The sequence below is a fragment of the Engystomops pustulosus genome, chromosome 1 (genome assembly GCF_040894005.1).
Source record: "Engystomops pustulosus chromosome 1, aEngPut4.maternal, whole genome shotgun sequence".
In the NCBI taxonomy this organism is placed as follows: Eukaryota; Metazoa; Chordata; class Amphibia; order Anura; family Leptodactylidae; genus Engystomops; species Engystomops pustulosus.
In genome coordinates this window covers 119,967,198-119,989,287 of record NC_092411.1, presented here as the reverse complement: position 1 = coordinate 119,989,287, position 22,090 = coordinate 119,967,198, and the positions used below count along the sequence as shown (strand labels likewise).

Genomic DNA, 22,090 nt, shown 5'->3' with positions numbered 1-22,090 from the left:
GGATCATACACCATCTCAGAGCATCCTTTTTTATTTTTGCATGTAAAGAGTTGTATACGGGCTTGTTTTCTGAGTAACAAATTGAACTTTATGAGCAAACGTCCACCATGTATAGAGAGGTCTCAGCCCATGAGCCCTCACCATTACACCCGCAGCCGTAATAGTACGTCACATGTTGGTAAAGGTTTAAAGTAAGACTGTGAAGGGAAAGTCAGCAGTCACTTGTAGAACTTGTAAAAAAGCGGCTTTAGCTTTATTGATTCACACACAGTATTGTAGCACAGTACAGTATAACCATAGAAAATTCAAATGTTGTCTCGAGGCGTTTCAACCCGTTAGGTATTTAGTCATGGGCTTAGGGAAAATGAAGTGACCAATGCTTGCAATAATATTAAGCTTTGCAAAAGCTCTGCCTTTTTTAAGCGTATTAATTACAATATAATTGTGTGTTATAACTTACCTTGCAACCTGACAAAATCCTCTGTGAAGTCACAGGGGTTGGACTTTGGTTTGGATGCATTTCAAAAAACATGTGGCTTGTTTGGTACTCAATACTCAGTTTTTGGCCCCCAAACTTTGTGCTCCTGTATAGCTCCTCTCTCCTGCTCCTTCACAGAGGTCACAACGTGGTGAGCTGACAACAGTGGGAGAAAGAGGAGCTGTACAGGAGCACAAAGGTGGGGGCAAAGAGCTCCGATGTCTGCAGGACAGACAAGTCACGTTTTGTGTTTTTGAAATGCATCCAAACCAAAGCCCCACCTTTACACAGAGGGTTCTGTCAGGGTGCAGGGTAAGTTATGACACACAATTATATTGTAATGCAAATGCTTAGAAAAAACAAAGACATATTTGCACTGCAGGCGTAATATGCTTCTGCAACCTGTCTTTAGTGAAAATGTGTTCCCTGGTGACACGTTCCCTTTAAGAATAACCTCTTCCTGTACCTGCACTGAGCGGAGTCAAATTCAGTCTGCCCTCACAAGTAAGTCCACTAAACACTGCATAGTGTACACACATGATTTATATAGACTCTAGCCTTCCAGGTCTCATCACATGGAGGGGCATGCATCATGTAATAAACAAGGGAAACCATCAGTAAAACAAGTACATTAAGTTTAGTTTAGTTTGTGCTGCTTGAGCCCTAGGGGTTAATAGCACTATGCAGAAAATAAACGCAGAAGGTAGGGAAAGGGTTTTGCAGAAGAGTTTGTGAACAAGCTAGAGGTGTGTGTGAGATGTGTGTTAGGAAACACAGCTACTGCAGAGCCTGGCTAAACTGAGGAGGATGGCAACAAAACTGTTGCACATACCAAGTCCTATTGATATGTGAAACCAAAAATTGGCACTTAAAGCAATAATAATTAAAGGGGTGTTCCCACCAGACAAGTTAGGCCCTATCCACATGATGAAAGGAGCAGAACGGACATGTGCGGCTGTCTGCTCCATTCATCTCGGGTAGCAACGGAAGTACCTGACGAAGATCCCCACCGATCCGCAAGTAAAACCCTAACCTGCGGATAGGGCCTAACTTGTTTGGTTGGGAAAACCCCTTTAATTCCACATGTTCATCCAAAGCAAAACCACAGGCAAGCTTTTTATATTTTTACAAAAAGAGCACCGATTGGTTTGAGATAAAGACCAGAGTCTGTATAATTTAAAATTGTGAATTATGTAAGTCACTGCCCTTCATGTATAGAAAAAATACATATGTCCCTCTTATTAATATGCACTGTACTCATATACACACCTTTTTATCTTTTTCTGAGCCATCGGTAAGAAGTATACCTTTTCCTTGCATATGGCGGTAAAGAATCTTCTGCAGAGCCGACATATCACATTTAATGACATATTCAACCTGAAAAAAAAATAAAGGAAGAAGTGTACAAACAAAAAACACCAACATATTTTTAAAAAATATCTGAATGTTCCCAGCCTGATGGCACACCTTACAGGCGGTCCCCTACTTGAGAACACCCGACTTACAGACGACCACTAGTTACAAACGGACCTCTGGAAGTTGGGAATTTACTGTACTTTAGTCCCAGGCTATCAAGTGATCGAAGTGGGTCTTGACACCACTGCCACATATCTGTTTTACACTATGGCTAGAGCTTGAATAAGCTCTGTCTGTAATTGAAGTGCACAACAGTGGCAACTGTAGTGAGGCAATACAGATACTAGACACAGATGTCTTCTCGCGACTGTGTCTATAATAATAATAATAATTAAAAAAAAAAAGAAGTTAATGACAAACTGTGTGTTGTGGTGCTACTGATGGGCACTCAGGACATGCCACTGGCACCTGTGCTTCCTGCCGGAGCTCATGTTAAATGCTTTAGATGTAGAAAAAAGGAACCAATAAATAAAAATTCTAATTTCTACAAACCTTCTCTGGTAACTGTGACTCCACTTCTTTTTTCAACCGTCTCAACAAGAAGGGCCTCAACACTTTATGTAGACGGCGAATAATCAGTATAGTTTCTTCTTCATTTAAATCCACCTAAACCATGATAAAAAAAAATACAATAAACGAGCAAACCACAAAAACAAAGTTAAAGGGCTATCCATATTCAAGAAATCATTTCTGCCCACTGTGACCTCTGGATGTTGGTAATTTACTGAACTTTTGCCAAAGGCAGCATTGATCGAGTGTAAGATTTATCAAAAGAAACCTGCAACAAAGCATTGTTGTTAATCCTTGTTCCGATGACAACCCCAAATTTTCAAAATCCATTGGTCACAGAGACAAAAAAAAATTGAATGGAGATACAAATATAGATGTTCCAACAACAAAATCAACTTAAAAGGGAACCGTTTAGCTAAAAAAAATAAGACTAGCTTTACATACTAATGAAAAACTGTTCCTAGCCTTCTTCCATTAATGCCACTGTCAAAATGATTGAGGTTGTAGAACATACTGATAAGCGATCACCGGCCATATCTTGCAGCAGTCCAACGTATTCATGAGGCACTCCCCTCTCTTCTGTCTCTCCGCCCCTCCCATGCCAGATGCTGGCAGTGACTGCAGCCCCCTGGACTGCGCCCTCATGAATTCACAGACAGCTGATGGTGTGGCAGCGTTTATCGGTATGTTCTGCTACCTCAATGATTTTGAGAGTGGCATTAATGGAAGAGGGCTAGGCAGTGTTTCTCATTTGTAGGTAAAGCTAGTCCTGGATTTTTAGTTGACAGGTGTCCTTTAAGAACAAACCTAACCCTGGGATTGTCTGTACAGATCTTGGTTATCTAGGTTATTACCCTCTCTCCTGTCATGGCAAATGGTGCATTGAACCACTGTTCAAATGTGCTGCAGCTTTTAAAGATAGTAGGTAGAAGGAAATTCAGAAGGGCCCAAAGCTCGGGCAGTTTGTTCTGGAGTGGTGTGCCAGTGAGTAGTATACGCCTTGGCGCAACATAATGGGTGTTCAGGACTTGTGTTAGCTTGCAGTGGTGATTCTTCATTCGATGCCCTTCGTCCACAATCATGTACTTCCATCGTATCTGAAAAACAGAGAGAACACAATTAAGCAAAGAGCCCTAACTATAACTTACAAATATTCTGTGAATAGCAACAGAACAGTGGTCTCCATTTTTTTTACCCTCATGCTTTATGAAAAAAAACCTTCATTATAGAATTTTATTTAATATTAACTAGCATCACAAAATAAGGATTCTGTATTCTAGAAAAAATTCTATTCTAAAAAAAAATCTAAATGCAGTCTTTGCGCCGTATTCTTGTGGGCTTGGATTTCACGACTTTCACTGTGCGCCCCACAGTCGGTGTGATCACAGGGATAACAAATTTGTAGGTTTTAGGTTTCCATACATTTACAAAAATTAAAACCTCCTTCATTTTGCCATCTTCTGGCGCTTATAACTTGTTGATACTTCAGTGTACTGCGCTGTCTGTGGTGTCATTTTTTGCAACTTTTGAGGTTTTCAATGCTACCATTTTTTGCACTGTACGACCTTTTAAATCACTTTTTAATTTTTTTATATTTTTCAAAATGGCAAAGAAGTGGCATTAATTTCTTTGCCATTTCGTAGACCCTATAGGGTACATTAACACCAGATGGTCTGATTTTCTTACCATATCCTGCAAAAGCACTGTAGTGCAGTATGTGGCATTTGTGCACACTATTCGAATATACACTCACCGGCCACTTTATTAGGTACTCCATGCCTTCAGAACTGCCTCAATTCTTCGTGGCATAGATTCAACAAGGTGCTGGAAGCATTCCTCAGAGATTTTGGTCCATATTGACATGATGGCATCACACAGTTGCCGCAGATTTGTCGGCTGCACATCCATGATGCCAATCTCCCGTTCCACCACATCCCAATGATGCTCTATTGGATTGAGATCTGGTGACTGTGGAGGCCATTTGAGTACAGTGAACTCATTGTCATGTTCAAGAAACCAGTCTGAGATGATTCCAGCTTTATGACATGGCGCATTATCCTGCTGAAAGTAGCCATCAGATGTTGGGTACATTGTGGTCATAAAGGGATGGACATGGTCACAAACAATATTCAGGTAGGCTGTGGCGTTGCAACGATGCTCAATTGGTACCAAGGGGCCCAAAGAGTGGCAAGAAAATATTCCCCACACCATGACACCACCACCACCAGCCTGAACCATTGATACAAGGCAGGATGGATCCATGCTTTCATGTTGTTGATGCCAAATTCTGACCCTACCATCCGAATGTCGCAGCAGAAATCGAGACTCATCAGACCAGGCAACGTTTTTCCAATCTTCTACTGTCCAATTTCGATGAGCTTGTGCAAATTGTAGCCTCAGTTTCCTGTTCTTAGCTGAAAGGAGTGGCACCCGCTGTGGTCTTCTGCTGCTGTAGCCCATCTGCCTCAAAGTTCGACGTACTGTGCGTTCAGAGATGCTCTTCTGCCTACCTTGGTTGTAATGGGTGGCGATTTGAGTCACTGTTGCATTTCTATCAGCTCGAACCAGTCTGCCCATTCTCCTCTGACCTCTGGCATCAACAAGGCATTTCCGCCCACAGAACTGCCGCTCACTGGATGTTTTTTCTTTTTTCGGACCATTCTCTGTAAACCCTAGAGATGGTTGTGCGTGAAAATCCCAGTAGATCAGCAGTTTCTGAAATACTCAGACCAGCCCTTCTGGCACCAACAACCATGCCACGTTCAAAGGCACTCAAATCACCTTTCTTCCCCATACTGATGTTTGAACTGCAGGAGATTGTCTTGACTATGTCTACATGCCTAAATGCACTGAGTTGCCGCCATGTGATTGGCTGATTAGAAATAAAGTGTTAACGAGCAGTTGGACAGGTGTACCTAATAAAGTGGCCGGTGAGTGTAATACACTATAACGAATCTGCAGAAACCAGATCGGATCCAAGATGACGGTTTACAGGGTTAACACCCGCGGTTGGTGCTGTTACCGGTGGGTGTTTGCTGCAAGCCCTCTGCATACCCCAGCAGCCGGCATGTGACTTAATACATGATGCCAAACTGTCTTTGAAAGCTCGTAATTTCATCTCATCTGGTCATATTGCCACTAACCTCAGCTGCAATAAATTCTGCACACATTTTATGGTCAGTTAGGTCCTACCTTCACAAGCACCAAAAAGTCTGCAGATGATAAATCTGATCTGAAGAGGCTACTTCTCAAATGGAGAAAAAGTAAAGTGAAAATTTAAGTCACAAAATAGTTTTGCAAATTTGTGGCAAAAAAAAAAAAAAAGTATATTTCTGAAATTTGCCATATAATTCTGGTTACAAGGTAACAAACTTGTACCTTCCACATGGCTACTTTCCCAGAGCGGAAAGCAACAGATACTTGGCAGACAGATGCAGATTTCAAGACACAATGATAAGAGTCAAAGTAACACAAGAAGGAAGCACTTTGCTACGATAAGATGCGTTATGGTTTCTATTACTCACTTGTACTTTATGCAAAACAATATTTTTTCTAACCAGATTTCACTTAAATTCTGGTGTTAAGTTAACAGTATATTCCTCATATACTGGTTACAATAGTGGTATGTATGAATGATCAGACCCCCTAGAGTTCAAGTACCTTTAAGGGGTTTTCCCACAAAATAGGTTAGGCCCTAAACTTGCTGATCAGTGGGAGACTCAGTGATGAGACCCCCACAGATCACAATAATGGGTGGTTCGAGGTACCTCCATTGGACCCCTTGTTGCTCCTCAAAATGAGCAAAGTAAACAGCTGCGCATGTCCATGCTGCTCCATTCATCTCTATGGAGGTGACGGAGATTGCCAAGCATGGCGATGAGGGGTCCGACGAAGCTAACTTGTACCCCCCGTTCTCCTGACATGTGGGGGTCTCCGCATTCAGACACCCACCAATCAGCAAGTTAGGCCATATTCTGTTGATAGGGCCCAAATTGTTTCGTGGTTATAGCTTTGGAAAGCTTTAACATATCCAGGAGATTTTGAGCCTGTTTTCACAAGACACATTGTACTTCAAATTAGTTAAAAAATTTGGATGATCTCTTTTGTGTTTGGTTATGAAAAAAAATTATCTACTTTTGAAGCAGATAGTCAAAGCACCAAAATTAATTCATAACTTGCATATCCCAAATGTCTACTTTATGTTGACTTGTTTTTTTTAAAGATTCCACATATTTTAGAATGTTAGGAGTCTTTGAATTTGGGTGCCATTTTTTACATTATTTGGAAAACAGCCAAAACCTGTATTTAAAGGGACCTGTTAAACTTTGAATTGACTATGAGAGGTGTCAGTAATAGCTAGACTCGTAAACTACCCGATTATGAAAACTACACCCCTCAACGCATGAAAAAACACTTTTAAGAAGTTTTTTAACCCTTAAGGTGTTTTATAGGTTATATGCAATATTTTTGGACAATGCATTCATTTTCGGCGGAAAATTAATCATTCACAATATTAAATGACAATTTAAATTTTAAATTACCGTATCTACTCGAGTATAAGCCGACCCAACTATAAGCCGAGGCCCCTAATTTTACCATTAAAAACCTGGGAAAACCTATTGACTCAAATATAAGCCGAAGATAGGAAATGCATTGGTCACAGCCTCCCCAGTATATAGCCTGCCAGACCCTGCCCAATAGTATATAGCCAGCACCTGCCTCCCAGTATAAAGCCTGCCAGCCCATATCCCTCAGTATGTAGTCAGCCCCCTGCCCCAGTATATAGCCAGCAGCAGGGAAAGCCGGAAAGGTAAGTTTTGATATATATTTTTTTTTACTCGAGTATAAGCAGAGTTTGGGGTTTCAGCACATTTTTTGTGCATATATAGCAGCTTATTTTTTTGCCACATGAGATGCACTTTTCAGGACATCTATAGCTAATTGATGAGATTTTTGGGGGAGATATAGATATATATATATATTCTTTAGCATCACCATCTTTTCAGAGCCATAACATTTGATTTTTCGGATGACAAATCAGGCTTATTTTTTGCGATAAATTGTTCTTTTTATCGGTCCTATTTCGGAGCGCATAACATTTTTTATCATTTATAGAACATTTTTAAAAGGGTATTAATAAAAAGAAAAAAATTCTAAATGTTTTGACCATCGTTTCGCTATAATAAAAAAAATAAGCAAACGTCTTAGGTATCCCCGGCATCCTAAAATGCAATCTATTAAAATATTAAAACAATTACAGGCTTCACCAAATGGAGTGAGAGAAAATAACATCCAAATGTCCAAATTCTCCACTTTTTCAGCAGTTAGTAGTTAAATAAAAGTACCACCAAAAAATACATTACACAGAAATGTATAACAAAGTATGAAAATCAATAATACAATCCAGCACACAATGCTCGCCAGATGCCCTGTCCATTGAAAGCCGTGTGCTCCCGGTTTGTCTGCATGAGGCCGAAGCAAGACAAAATTATTTTTTTATTTAGGAATGGCTTACTAAAATTATAAAAAAATTATAACTAAAAATTGAAAGAAAAAAAATAAAATAAATACCTTTGCAAGGATGTGCTTGTCTTTAATAATGTATTCGTAAGTTGTCAAGAGGACATTAAATTTTCCAGTCCGGAGCTGTGGGACCAGAGAGCGCCTCATTGCTGGCGTTCCCTAAAATTAAAATGCAAGGAATATTTTACAAATATATTCATAAACACTAGCACAATGTTCTAAAACTAGATTAACTGAACACATAATAAACCTGAACATCTTTGTTTAAACCATTCTGTCCAGGAGTTTTCTATCAAAGACAATATCATAACAATATTAGCATAGATGGGCAGATCTTTCTATAGGAGACAAGCATATTAAAGGGGGTAGTCAAGTTTGCTTTTAAGGTGAATTACAAGCTTGAGTGCATTTGACCTGCTAAAACATCTAATTAAGGGGTTGACACAGACTGGTTGCTGGTCCACCACCAAACACAAGACTGATGACCCTGTTGCTGCTAACTGGACAAGTGGCCAAATATACAATCTGCTGCTCCACCAACTGGGAGGATCAGGAACCTTGTTCTCATGACCAGTGTTGGTCTCAGTGGTCAGACCACACAAATGTAATCCCCTATGTTTTCCCCTATTCTCTCGAATTGTCATCAGCCATGCAAAGAGCTGTATATCTATATCTATATAACTCTTTTCAACCCTTTGCGTGACCGTGGTCTCTGACATCCAGAGCCAAATGCTTAGGAAGGATGAGAGAAAAGAGAAAGCAGTTTTGCAGAAATTGTGGGAGGAAGCCAGTAATCAGCATGTCTATGACCAAATCCCACCAGGACTGCAGAAAGGGGTAATGTGAGCACAAAAAATTAAACAATCACCTGAAACATCTAAAAGAATGGTTTAACAGTAGATAATCACATGAAAATTAAACAAGGGAGGTAACTATAAAACATACAAGACATAATGGTCCATATGAAGTTCTACATTTCTTGAAGCAAACTCTTTAGTGAGATTTTCCTGTGCTGCAGCTTATATGGCAGTAGGATCTTGAGGGAAGAATGTAAATGAAAATAATAATTTCACACAAACCTTGTATGCAATCTTCACCACGGAAGGAGCCCATTTATCAAACTCATACTGCCAGTTGGATAGTGTCCTAAAGTACAGAAAACAACTCAAAATCAGTCAATAAAATTAACCAAAAAACACAATTCAAAAGTGCTTCTGAAGAAAAACTGAACACCGTATATACTTGTGTAGAAGCCAAGTTTTTCAGCACACAAAATGCGCTGGATAACCTCACCTCGGCTTATACAAGTCAATAAAAAAAATAAACTTACATACTCACCTTCCGGCGCCCCCGATGCTCGGCATGGCTTCTCTTCTGTCTTCTCTGCGATGCTCTGCTCCACCTGGTTCCTCTTCTTTCCTCTGTCTGCTGTGACAGCCGGCAGAGACCCGGCCATGTGCTCTGCCAGCCGGTGCACACTATGATGCGGCAGTGTTGCTGCTGATAAAGTTATAGTGTGCGCTGGCCGGCAGAGCACATGGCCGCGGTTCTGCCGGCTTTTACAGCAGAGAAGACGGAGCATAACGGAGAAGACAGAGGAGGAGCAGCGCCGAACATCAGGGGGCGCCAGAAGATGAGTATGTAAGTTTATATTTTTTATGTGCTGGGCAAACTAGGGGCTGGCTATATACTGGGGGGCTGTGACCAATGCATTTCCCACCCTCGACTTATACTTGAGTCAATAGGTTTTACCAGTTTTTGGTGGTAAAATTGGTGGCCTCGGCTTATACTCAAGTATATACGGTAATTGAAAAGAGTAGGAAATGCTATAAAATAAAAATAAATAAATAAATACAGTTAGGGACTGGTTGCAGTGGCCATTTGGACTGATGCAGGCAAACGGCAGCATGACCTGACTGAATATATACGAGTAGAATTGTCTTGTAGATTTGGAATCTTATCAAAATTTACTAGAAAGTTGGATGTGCCTTCTCAAAAAATGTTGGTTTTAGTTGGACAGTAGCAATATGAATGGAAGTTTTTTTGTCTGAATGAATGCTTGGTGAATGGAAGTTGTCACAAAGTTTGCAAGGTTGTCTATATTTTAGTGGAGCTTTTATGAATGTTTGTTGGTAATTATTTTGTACGTTACTTATATATATATGTAGCCCATTTATGACCTCTGCACATACTTAGTTTTATATATCAGAATAATTATTCTTACAATTTTCAGTCAAAACTACATAATGTCTGAATCTGTCTATAAACTGAAATCTTGACGATTGTACAGAATCAGGCTACTGGAGGAGCAAAATCTCAGGAAACTCCTGGCAGAGAAAACATTAAAAATACATTTTCTAGGATAGAGATGTCATTATTAAACATTTTATGTACATTTGTTCTTATGATCCCAGCAAATGCTGTTTATTTCATGCAGTGCTTCTTTACATTATGAGACTACAAATCCCAAGAAGCCTGCCAGTGTCGCCCAGTGAATGAAGAAAATCCAGCACAGGCAGCAAGTCTAAGTAAATTACAGCACTATTCTTTTATGAGACTAAAGTGTTGTTACCCATCTAGTACATGTTCCCTGGCTGTCAACGCAGAATCCTTTTCAATTTTTCTCTGTATCCGAATGAGCCCCCAAGTCTGCAGCTCAAGCACACGCTTCCAACACTAAAGACCATATGAGCTGCTTGTCCTACGACTTTGCACAAACAGTCTTGGACAAACCTCTTACACCAGTCCACCTCCATCCAACCTGTGATATCAGCAGCCAGATAGTGGAGTGCAAAGAGAAACTGATCAATGATTCAACAGCATTTAAAGGGGTATTCTCGTTTGGGCACTCACATTCAGTTTCATTTACCTGCCATATATATATATATACACACACACACACACACACACACATTTCTTCAATTAGAGGTTATTAAAAAAAAATATTCCTGTGTGAAGATAATTTCTCATAAATGTAGTCATATGGTCCCTTAGAAACAAGACTGTTTCTTTGGATAAGGCCACCTCTGCTGACTTCTCGTCCTCGGTTTTCAAGTAATTAAAGGAAGGTCATCATGTTGGCATCCCAACCTGACAACCTCACCCCGAAGCTCCAGACATTGGGGTAGCAGCAAGTGATTGAGGTGACTGACAGACCAGGTTAATTTAATTATCCTCTAAAATACTCTAGGCTGGAGTTTTTATTTTGCACAAAAGATAAATAAGTTAAACAGTTGTGAATCCCTTACAGTGGATTTGTAAGCAGACATATGTGTCATAAAAATATCTGCATTTATTACATTTTAACAAATTAGATGAATATCACTTGAGCTATTACATACTAATAGCCAAACCTATCATAAAAGAGGTGGAATAGAAGGGAAAAAATCTGTTGAGAGCAACAAATGTTCTACTTACGAAAGTGGAACAATAATGAGATAGGGGCCATTAAGCCTTTTGTGCTCCATCAGATAGGTTATGAGTGCAATAGTCTGAATTGTCTTCCCAAGCCCCATTTCATCAGCAAGAATTCCATTTAAATTGTTGTTATAGAGAGAAACCATCCATTCCAAGCCCTGGATCTGAAATTGCAAAGCAAAACAAAATGAATGAAAATGTACAAAGGCACATCTCCCCAGAATGCCTCACTAGTGATCTCTGCAGACAATCAGAATATTTCCGCAAAATGCTGGAGAAATAAAAACCCACAAAAGTACAAACTCCTCCCATTGAGTGAATGTGAAATGGTTATTGAATACAGAATCTGATTTCAATCCTGCGTCTGATTGAAGTAGGACCTCAGCAATCTGACCCTTATCCCTTCCCAGTCATGCAGGGGAAGGGTCTCAGCATGTCCAGACTATAATTAGGATAACAGGGAACAATAGACAGAAGGGTATAAGAGAGGGAAGAGCATCAGATGTCTTGGCATGTCTGAAGGAAATTGTATTAAGAATATGATACCCCTCCCCCCCCCCAATAATGACCTACCCTAATATGGGTCATCAATATTAATGATTCTGAAAGCCAATTTAACATGCAATTTAACATAGTGACTTTGAAAAGATACAGAACATATTGTACCTGGTAATGTTTAAGGGTACCATTAATAAGAAGGGATGCCTGCTTCTCCACTCTCTCTGTGACTGCATGAGCCACTCCGTAATATGACTGAGACTGGCGGGCATCAGCTTGTAAACCATACTCATCATCAACATCTTGTTTAGCAGTCCTAAAGTTAAAAAAAAATAATAAGTTGGGCTTCAAGGGCAATAAAAAAATATATACAGACAATTCCTATAGAAGTAAACTGCAAACAATGGTTTCACTGCAAAACTACATTTGGGGTATTTCTACTGGAATGATTTGGATCTCCATGCTTCCAACCTATCCAAACTCACATTCCTCTTTGAGATGGACTAGATAGAAGTCTAAATTCTGAAAGTGGATACAGCATAGAGGTTCTGTGACACATGGGAGTGTTACATTCAAATTCTGTTCTTTAAAGGGAACCTGTCATCAGGTGGGTCATTTTTACTTGATGACAGGTTCCAATAGCCACAGGCATGATTTCAAGTATGGTGAATTTGTATAATTTCAGTGCTTTCTAATTATTTCTTTATTATTACCTGGCTCTCTGCCAGCAGTGTGTGGTGGGGGCAGTTTATATGTTACAAGTTGTCTTCTCCTCAATTGCTCTTCCCATGATCCTCACTGATTGCCCACCCCCTAACTCAGCCTCTCCCCACTTAAAGGGGTTGTCCAAGTTTTAAAAAAAAACTATATGTGGCCGGGAGCGGGCTGACTAAAACAAGAAAGCTGTACTTACCTCCCAGTGCCCTCCCGTATCCAGCGCTGCTGTCGCTCCGGTCCGGGCGCCATGTAAACAAACATGGCCGCCGGAGCAGCGCTGGACTCAGTTCCAGCCGGACCCGACAACCTTCCGGCCCCCATACACAATGCTGTGTATAGGGACGGATAGGTGTACCCGGCCACGGCCGGCCGGAAGCTGAGTGCAGCGCTGCTCTGGAGGCCATGTTTGTTTACATGGTGCCCGGACCGGAGCGACAGCAGCGCTGGATACCGGAGGTAAGTACATCTTTATTATTTTAGGCAGCCTGCTCCCGGCCACATATATTTTATTTTTTTTTTAAACTCAGACAACCCCTTTAAATCAGCTCACTGTCACTAGCAATTCTCGTTTGAAGTACCCTCCTTCCTCAAGGCCCCGTGTAAAAATGACCTTCATGATAACTGCTTCCCTTTAAAGTTTTCCCGACACAGTGGTACCTTTTCCCACTCTTGTTATTTGAAGGAGTGTAGGAAAATATGAAAAATATTTGAAACTCATAAAAAAAGTAGTAGTCGTAGAAGTTAAATATTCTAATTTTCATAATGGGTTTCTTACAGTTTAGTTTTGGCGATTTTAATGAACATTTGCTATCCCTTCTATGTACACTTCTAAGTCAAAGCAAAACGCAGCATTGGTAGTATTGTGCATGTCTAGCAAAGACAGTATGTGCCAATGGCTAGGGTGTTTTTTTACTTTTAAAGGGAATGCGTCCCTAATTTTTATTTTTTACTCAACGCTAAATAAGAGAATGTTTTATGTAATGTTTTCTGTTCTGAGATCTAGTAACACCATTAAATTATGTACTTTGCAGCAGTCTCATGGTCATAGGCAGAAAAGGTCTGGAGCAGATGTCTAAAGAGAGGTTTTTTTTAGGCAAGCTTTGTGCAGATAGAAGTGTATAAGCTCAATAAATAATAATTATAATAAAGAAAAAGAAAAGAAAGCATACTCAATTATTTGCTTGGCACTGCTCTCAGCAAGATCTTCTGTATTCAGCCCCAACCGATTCTTTTCATCAGAGTCCAGTCTGCTAGATTCATCATCTTCTTCCTGTAAAATACAAAAACGGAATGGTGGTACAGTCTTGTTCAATTTAAGGAAACTTTAATGGGGCTTGCCAGTAAAAGAAAGTTCTCAAATTTGAACTCCCTAGTGATGTTTACACAATAAAGCTAATTTTTAACTCTGATGGTCAGTGTATAATTACAGAGTGTGGGTAGGGGACTCTCTAAGACCTTTCATGATGGAGACACGTCATGATTTCTCTATGAAATGAAATGCTTTGTGATAATAATGTGCTTAGTTCATCAGGGTACAGGATTTATTTACACTTTTATTTTGTTTCTGAAAATTCTATCTGCCACATAGAAAAAGAGATGATATCCATGAGATGGATATAACACACAATGACACTCTCAGGTAAAAACACAGTGTCAGCTCTTATCTGTAGTTTGTAGAGTAAGGCTATATTCACACTGCCGTTGCCCGCCCGTACCGTACCGTAGCGGGCAACGGCAGTGTACGGGGAGAGGAGGAGGAGGTGAGCGCAGCTCACCCCCACCCCTCTCCATAGCAACCTATGGAGCACGGCGCCGTATTACGGGAAAAGATAGGACAGGTCCTATCTTTTTCCCGGGTACGGAACGGTACGGTGCCGCACGTGTGCGGCACCGTACCGCTCCCGTAGGGTGCCGTGCGCCCATAGGAGTGTATGGGGGACGTATATCGGCCTTATATACGTCGGCCGTATATACGTCCCCCATACGTTCGTGTGAATATAGCCTAAGTCTTTGCACACTGCTTGCTGGCAGGAAGTGCCTGTATCTGAGCTGGTCTTGTAATGTAGGGGGAGTAGCAGGAGGCAGTGAGCACTGCAGTTAGCAGACAGGAGAAGCTATTCATGAAAAGAATCTGCACTGCCCGACCATAGTCAGAAGATTTTAATCTGTCGTTGTTCCGCATCATGAGGCACCTTTTGTTTTTTATTGTTCTACAATAATTCTTAGGATGCATTATTTGACCAAAAAAAAGATTGTCAACTATGACTTTGAGAGCCTTTCACCTACAGTTTTTCTTATTCTATTTTTTTTATTTAGAAAAAGAGTCAGGCATTACATTTTTTAAGAGCAATATCCTCCAATATCCAACTCTTTAGTTACTACTGCAATCATTTGGTATGTAAGCAAGCTCAACACTTGATGAAAGCACTCTCTTGTGACAATGTAGATAATTTTCCCTTCATGCTGGCAGAGTCTATAAAGAAATGTAAATTGTAATATGTGCACCATTCTCCCTTTTCCTTTCTTTCAATTGTAATGCATATAAACCCTAGGGTAAATTGCTTTCAAAATAGGGTATATAATTTTATGCTAAGACTATAGGCAGACACTTACAAATGTATGTAAAGACATACATACCTCTTCTTCATACTCTGAACTACTTCCCTCACTGTCAGATCGTGGAGCTACTTCATATCTTAAGAGGTAAAAAAAATAAATAAAAAAAAATTTGAAAAATATTCCTTTCAAAAATGTTAAGACCACAAGAACCATATTACAAATTAGTTGTTATACTATAGGAAAAGAAAAAATAAGACTAATAAACATAAAAATTAGAAAAACATTTGTTGATGCAGTAACTTACCCTGGGTTCATCTCCAGCCAAGTCTCAAGTTGACTGGCTTTGGGTGCTTCTGGAGCTAGCAGCACTTTCCCTGTCTCAGTATGAATAACTTTCACAGGTAAGTCACTCATCTGACTGCTTTCATCTATTAGCTGAAAAAAGGACAGTGATGTAATAATACAGTACATTTAAAATAGAGGCATTTTTTTAAAAATACTAGGTAATTGAAATGCACCATTTAAGAAAAAAATTAAATAACTTCCTTTCTAAGCATCCATTCACAAACATAAGTTATTTATTTGTATGACCGATACAAAAAGGCTGATTTGGAAGATTAAAAAACAAACCACTAATGGAGTTTTTCATGAAATAAACAGTACCGGTCATCTCTCCTGATGTTTTGGGGTATGTGCATACAAGAAATGTTAGTTGATGTCAGTTAAAGGGAACCTGTCATCAGAAGTTGGCCTGGACTATTATCAGTATGAAAGAGTTTAACACGGAAGTCAAGCTCTCCCCACCTTTGAACACCTCCTCCCTTGTGATTGACATTAAGCACTTGGATATAAGAGATGTGATTAGTGAAGTTTCTCCAGGATGGACCATCAGTTACAGTGAAGTGGGAATTCTGAGGCTATACTAGGTTTGCTCTGGTAAATCTGGCCTACACACAGACTGAATTAACTGAGCCTAAATCAGTCATTTACAATGACCCATAGGGACCCTCCATTGTCCTAGACCAGTGATGGCAAACCTTTTAGAGACCGAGTGCCCAAACTACGACAAAGACCCGCTTATTTATTGCAAAGTGCCAACACAGAAATTTCATTTGTCATTTATACTCCCTTCTCTGTCACAGCTTACATTAATACCAGCACCTAAGGACACCAATAAAGCAGAATATAGTCCCAGGTAGCTGTCACTTTAAAATAGCTCTGTGCACAGCAAGTCCTGGGCTGTCTGGGACTGCAGGAAGATACCTGGAGTCATCTCTGGTGAAGGCCTGAGTGCCCGCAAAAAGGGCTCCGAGTGCCACCTCTGGCACCAGTGCCATAGGTTAGCCATCACTGTCCTAGACTTTAACTGGAGCAAAGGTACCCATTCTTTACAGCTGCTACATTGAATTCCTCTCACTACTTGGAGAAAACTGGCAGAACATTTTCTGGAAGAAAGAGTGTGTCCCTACAGTCGGGCCACAATGTTCTAGCAGTGATCGAGATTAGTTGAATTTCATGTAAGAACATTCAATACAAAAAAGAAAAAAATGGCAATACAATCCCTATATATTTGTGCTTCTTGGAAACAGAAATATTTACAGAAGGTACGTAGAGGCTTTTCACCAATATTGAGGTGATATGAAAAAATTTAACTTGGAAACTATACCTCTCCATCGGGACCAAGCCCAGATCCCGTTCCTTCTGTACTTTCTTCCACCTTCTGCAAAAGAATAAAAAAAAAAAAAAAAAGATTAAGGCATTTATTAGAACACGTTAATATAATCATAACCAATGATGCAAAACACAAAGCCTTGCAAAATATACCTTGCATTAAACATAAACTGGCACATATCAATGAATCTATCAGCTCCTGGGTCATATATAATCTAAACATGGGCTTGAAGTTCAAATGGCCAGCTTTCGGAAGCACTTCTTGTCCATTTTGATAGGGGAAGAAGATCACAGCCAATAAATGATGAATGAAACGTGCTGGGCAGTGAAACTGGACAAGAGAGGGTGCACTGAATCTTAGGGCTCTTGCAGCCTGTGTTTATGTGCTGTATGGTGGCCCGTTCCCACCTATTGCACACAGGGGAAATATAGAGCTTTCCTCTGCTGGATGAACAGCGGCACTGAAACTGTAATAGTTAATACAGTTACTGCACAGCCGTTTGGGCAGTAGAGGGAATGTCCTTGCATTATATTTCTATATAATGAAGAGAATCCCGTCCACTGCACTGTAAGCAGCTTGTGGGAACGGGCCAACATACAGGACATTTGCATGGGGTGCACACAATCGTGTGCAGGAGCCCTTATAGTAATTCCCTTAGTGCACTCAAAAGCTAATTTGCATATATGAACAGGGATAGTGCGGAACTACCCCATAAAATATGTTTCTCCATGAGTTCATTTGGGGAAACAGAGTGCTTAACAGAAAACTGTCTGACACATCTGTCCCCCTCAAACCGAAGGTCCTACATCATTTTCTGTAGAGAGTTGCTCTACATGACGATATTGAAATGAATCAGCGACTCCTGTGAATTAAGTCAGCCGGGTGTGCCTGACCTGTCCTCAGTCAGGCTGTAACACCCCCTTTCTACTTTGGTAAACACATTCCCAGCACATATCATTCACACCCTTTCTGTGCTACATTTTAGGAGGTGGAGTGCAGGGGGCACAGAGGAGGAAGGGGATGTTGCAGCCTGACTCAAAACTGCTCAGGAACACCCGGCTGACAAAATGCAGAGTGGTTGGGGGGGGGGGGGGGGTGCCACTGACTCATTTCAATATCATCATCCAGAGAAAGTCACTACAGGAAATTATGTAGGACCTTCTGTGTGGAGAGCTAGATGTGCCTGAAAGGTTCCCTTTAAAAATATTAGCTCCTTTGCTACACCCCTTCTGAGGACAGAAAATTTATTTTTAGGTGATTGACACAAAAATCCTATTTTCTTGCTGGCATCATTGGGTGACACAGAGCCTCAAGAATAATGGACATGAAAAATAAAAAAGTCATATCCATAATAATCCAAATAATCCACAAGGGAAATAATCCACATGGCTGTGTTGTACAATTGGAATAGTAGTGAAATTAAAAATGAATGCCTTTTTTAAAGGGAACCTGTCACATTTGCACATATACACCCAGTGACCAGTTCCTATAGAGCCATATTGACTGACAGTTCATGTCCTGTGACCAGAGTGACATCATTCAGTTACTTTAAGCTCTTAATAATAGTAAACTGTACCACATGCATGTATCTGACCACATGAAGTCACAGCAGCTGCTGTGATTTCATATAAATCAGATGATGATGTACAGTTTGTTATTCTTAAAAGGCTAAAGGACCTGCAATGTCATCACTGGTCACATGTCATGAATGTAATACAAGGCACCGTGTAAAAAAAATGGCACAATATTTCCCATCTGTACATAGAGCTTTATATGTCTGTAGTTGAAAATTTGCAGACGGCCCCTAAGTACAAGGAGGCAGAGCAGGGATTTGAAGAGAAACAGAGCTGTAAGTCAGAATAATGGGGTGTGGTTCAGTGCCAACCTGAGAGAGGGATGAGTCACAGATACCAGACATGAGTCAGAAAAGCTAATTTACATATCAGAAAACGTCTGTAATTAAGGTACAGTGCCCCACTGGCAGCTAATTGTAGGTGATATAGGGAGGACTTGTAACCCTTTATCTGCAAGCATTGTTAGTCAGGGTGGTCAAAACCTGGTGACAGGTCCTTTTTAAGAAAAAGAAATGGATTTAGAAGAAATATCACCAAATAAAACTGACAGACTCCGTTCAATATTATTTTTTTTTAATTTTAAGAATTCAGAACAAGAAAAAGTGCATCTTTGGTTTAATAGATACAAGATATCAGGAACATTTGTGACAAATAACTGGATCACACGTCCTCTCCAAGGCATGAATAGCGCTCAGGAAAAAAAAGTAACTAGACCCGAAGAAAATATGATAAACATCAATTTAGATGGTTTGGAAATATGTAAATTACTGTTGATTTAAAACCCCTTTCAGTAATGTAATAACACATACATCATAGGGGTACATGAGCACATGTATGCAGGCATTTCTGAATATAACTGATAAAATAACAGCTTGCTGCTGGTGTTATTTTAGCAAGCCTTGCTAGACTTCACAGTCAGCCATCTGTGCAATAGCTAGTCACACGCATCATTAAAAGGAAAAAAAAGGGAATTCATCTGCATAAACGGAGACTGAAATTTATGTTGCCCAGCACAAAGTGACCATTTTTGAAAGAATGACAACATTGGTTGCAAATTTTCACAGACTTTCGGTCAATGTTTTGCAAGTAGTTGAAAGCTGGGAGTTGATTCTGTGAAAATGTATAATGTAAAGCTATGTGCCCTGTGTTTAACCCCTTAACGACCACCCTATTGGGAATCTACGGCAGTCATTAAGGGTACTTCTTTTGACGCGAGGCCTTTTTACGGCGGCGCATCAGAAGATGATTTAGGGACATTGGGTCAGTCTGGTCTCGGGCTGTGATATCACGCCGTGGTCAAGCATGAGTATGTCAGTGTGTCCGGCGAGTGCCCCAAGGCTGCCGGCTCTCCTTCCCTGGTGGGACCCTGCTGTACATAACTAAGCATGCGCAGTGTAAAAGCTTGAACAAGCGATTGGATGAAACCCTACCTTCTTTCTTCTCTTCTTCTTTTTCTCCTTAGCAGCTTGAGCTTTTTTATGCTCCCAAACCAGACTGGTCAGATTAGCCACATACTCATCAGTCTGTTGGAGGAGGTAGGCCAGACGACGATCCTTCTTCTGGTCAATAAGCTTACGGTACCCTTCTTCATCTTCTGCCTGTTAAAACAAAAGCGATTGGAATGGAAATTGGTCGATTCACAACATAATTGCTTTATTTTTCAGAATGTAAGAAGCATCTGTCTAGCAAGAAAGAGTGCTAAAAAGTGCTTGCATCTTGTGGTCCGAAAGTCAGTTGGATCCAGCACTGCCAAATCCTACCTGAACACTGTCCTGGAGATCGGGTGAAGTGAACAGACCCAATCTCTGAAATAAAACTGCACTGCTACCCTCTCCTTCCTATTCCTGACAGTGTTTCTTTAGATCCTGGAGTGATGTCAGAAGCATGCGACTGAATCACTGCAAGGTCCTTAAAGCCCACTCATACTGCCAGGGGATGGTGCCAGACAAGTAAAGAAATCGTGACAGACTAGTTATCAAAAAGAGGTATTTGTGAGTAAAGTTGTTGTACAATATTTTGGATGGAATTACTTGTACAACTTGGGATACAATAAACAACTGTGAAGATTCATTAGAAAATGTTCATTGAGGAACAATATTTATTCACACACAAATGCAGTATTAGAAGTGACTAACTTTATAACCGCTTATAGAGCACTTCTTCCCTGCACCCTTCTCCTTCTGCCAGAAACCTCGTGGCAGCATAGTATAGCTCAGTATTAGCCTTCTGCTGCTGCAATATTTTGGAAGTGGTCCGAGAGGCTTATAATAGCCAAGCCCCCGCGGCATTTGGACTTCATTAGCATAAAAATAAAGTCAGTTTACTAAACAAATTAAAGGAGCACAGCTCTTAATAAACAAAGTCTTTTAACCATGCTGTTGGGATCTACCCAGATTCTGTCCTTGATTCAACAATCAAGGAATCTGACAGTAGATTTCCTTTAAAGGTTTTAACTATTCTTTGTATTACTGCCCACAGCAACTGATTACCGTATATACTCGAGTATAAGCAGAGACCCCTAACTTTAAAAAAAACTGGGAAAACCTATTGACTCGAGTATAAGCCGAGGGTGGGAAATGCATTGGTCACAGACCCCCCCCCCCCCCACTATATAGCCAGCCAGCCCCCAGTAGTATACAGCCCAGCCAGCCCCCAGTAGTATACAGCCCAGCCTGCCCCCAGTAGTATACAGCACAGCCTGCCCCCAGTAGTATACAGCACAGCCTGCCCCCAGTAGTATACAGCCCAGCCTGCCTCCAGTAGTATACAGCCCAGCCTGCCCCCAGTAGTATACAGCACAGCCTGCCCCCAGTAGTATACAGCACAGCCTGCCCCCAGTAGTATACAGCACAGCCTGCCCCCAGTAGTATACAGCACAGCCTGCCCCCAGTAGTATACAGCACAGCCTGCCCCCAGTAGTATACAGCACAGCCTGCCCCCAGTAGTATACAGCACAGCCTGCCCCCAGTAGTATACAGCACAGCCTGCCCCCAGTAGTATACAGCACAGCCTGCCCCCAGTAGTATACAGCACAGCCTGCCCCCAGTAGTATACAGCACAGCCTGCCCCCAGTAGTATACAGCACAGCCTGCCCCCAGTAGTATACAGCACAGCCTGCCCCCAGTAGTATACAGCACAGCCTGCCCCCAGTAGTATACAGCACAGCCTGCCCCCAGTAGTATACAGCACAGCCTGCCCCCAGTAGTATACAGCACAGCCTGCCCCCAGTAGTATACAGCACAGCCTGCCCCCAGTAGTATACAGCACAGCCTGCCCCCAGTAGTATACAGCCGTGCCCCCAGCAGAATAAAAAAATAAAGTTATATACTCACCGTGCGTCCCGAAGCGCAGCGCTGCTCCCCCGATGTCATCGCGGCTCCTATTCTTGCTTCAGCTTGCTGGGCGCCATCTTGTTCTTCTCGCGGGCGGCGCCTAGTATGACGCGCCGCTGCTGACGTCATACTAGGCGCCGCCCGCGAGAAGAGCATTGCGGCGCCCAGCACGCTGAAGGAAGAAGAACAGCCGGGAAGCCAGAAGAGGAGCCGCGATGACATCGGGGGAGCAGCGCTGCGCATCGGGGCCACCGGAGGGTGAGTATATAAGTTTATTATTTTTTTAGTCAATTTTAGTCAGTATTGACTCGTGTATAAGCCGAGGGGACGTTTTTCACCACATTTTTTGTGCTGAAAAACTCGGCTTATACACGAGTATATACGGTATTGAACC

The 22,090-nt window shown here is 41.2% G+C and overlaps 1 protein-coding gene across 1 annotated transcript in view; it reads right to left on the bottom strand.

Annotated features, from left to right (window-relative positions):
- Positions 1–22,090, bottom strand: part of SMARCA2 (SWI/SNF related BAF chromatin remodeling complex subunit ATPase 2) — a 123,995-nt gene that overhangs the window by 69,321 nt on the left and 32,584 nt on the right. The window contains 12 exon segments of the mRNA XM_072151623.1: positions 1,748–1,855; positions 2,387–2,500; positions 3,259–3,501; positions 7,976–8,086; positions 9,007–9,073; positions 11,345–11,508; positions 12,011–12,158; positions 13,729–13,829; positions 15,197–15,254; positions 15,423–15,553; positions 16,785–16,838; positions 19,795–19,962. Of these exon segments, the coding sequence (XP_072007724.1) occupies positions 1,748–1,855; positions 2,387–2,500; positions 3,259–3,501; positions 7,976–8,086; positions 9,007–9,073; positions 11,345–11,508; positions 12,011–12,158; positions 13,729–13,829; positions 15,197–15,254; positions 15,423–15,553; positions 16,785–16,838; positions 19,795–19,962 (1,467 nt within the window).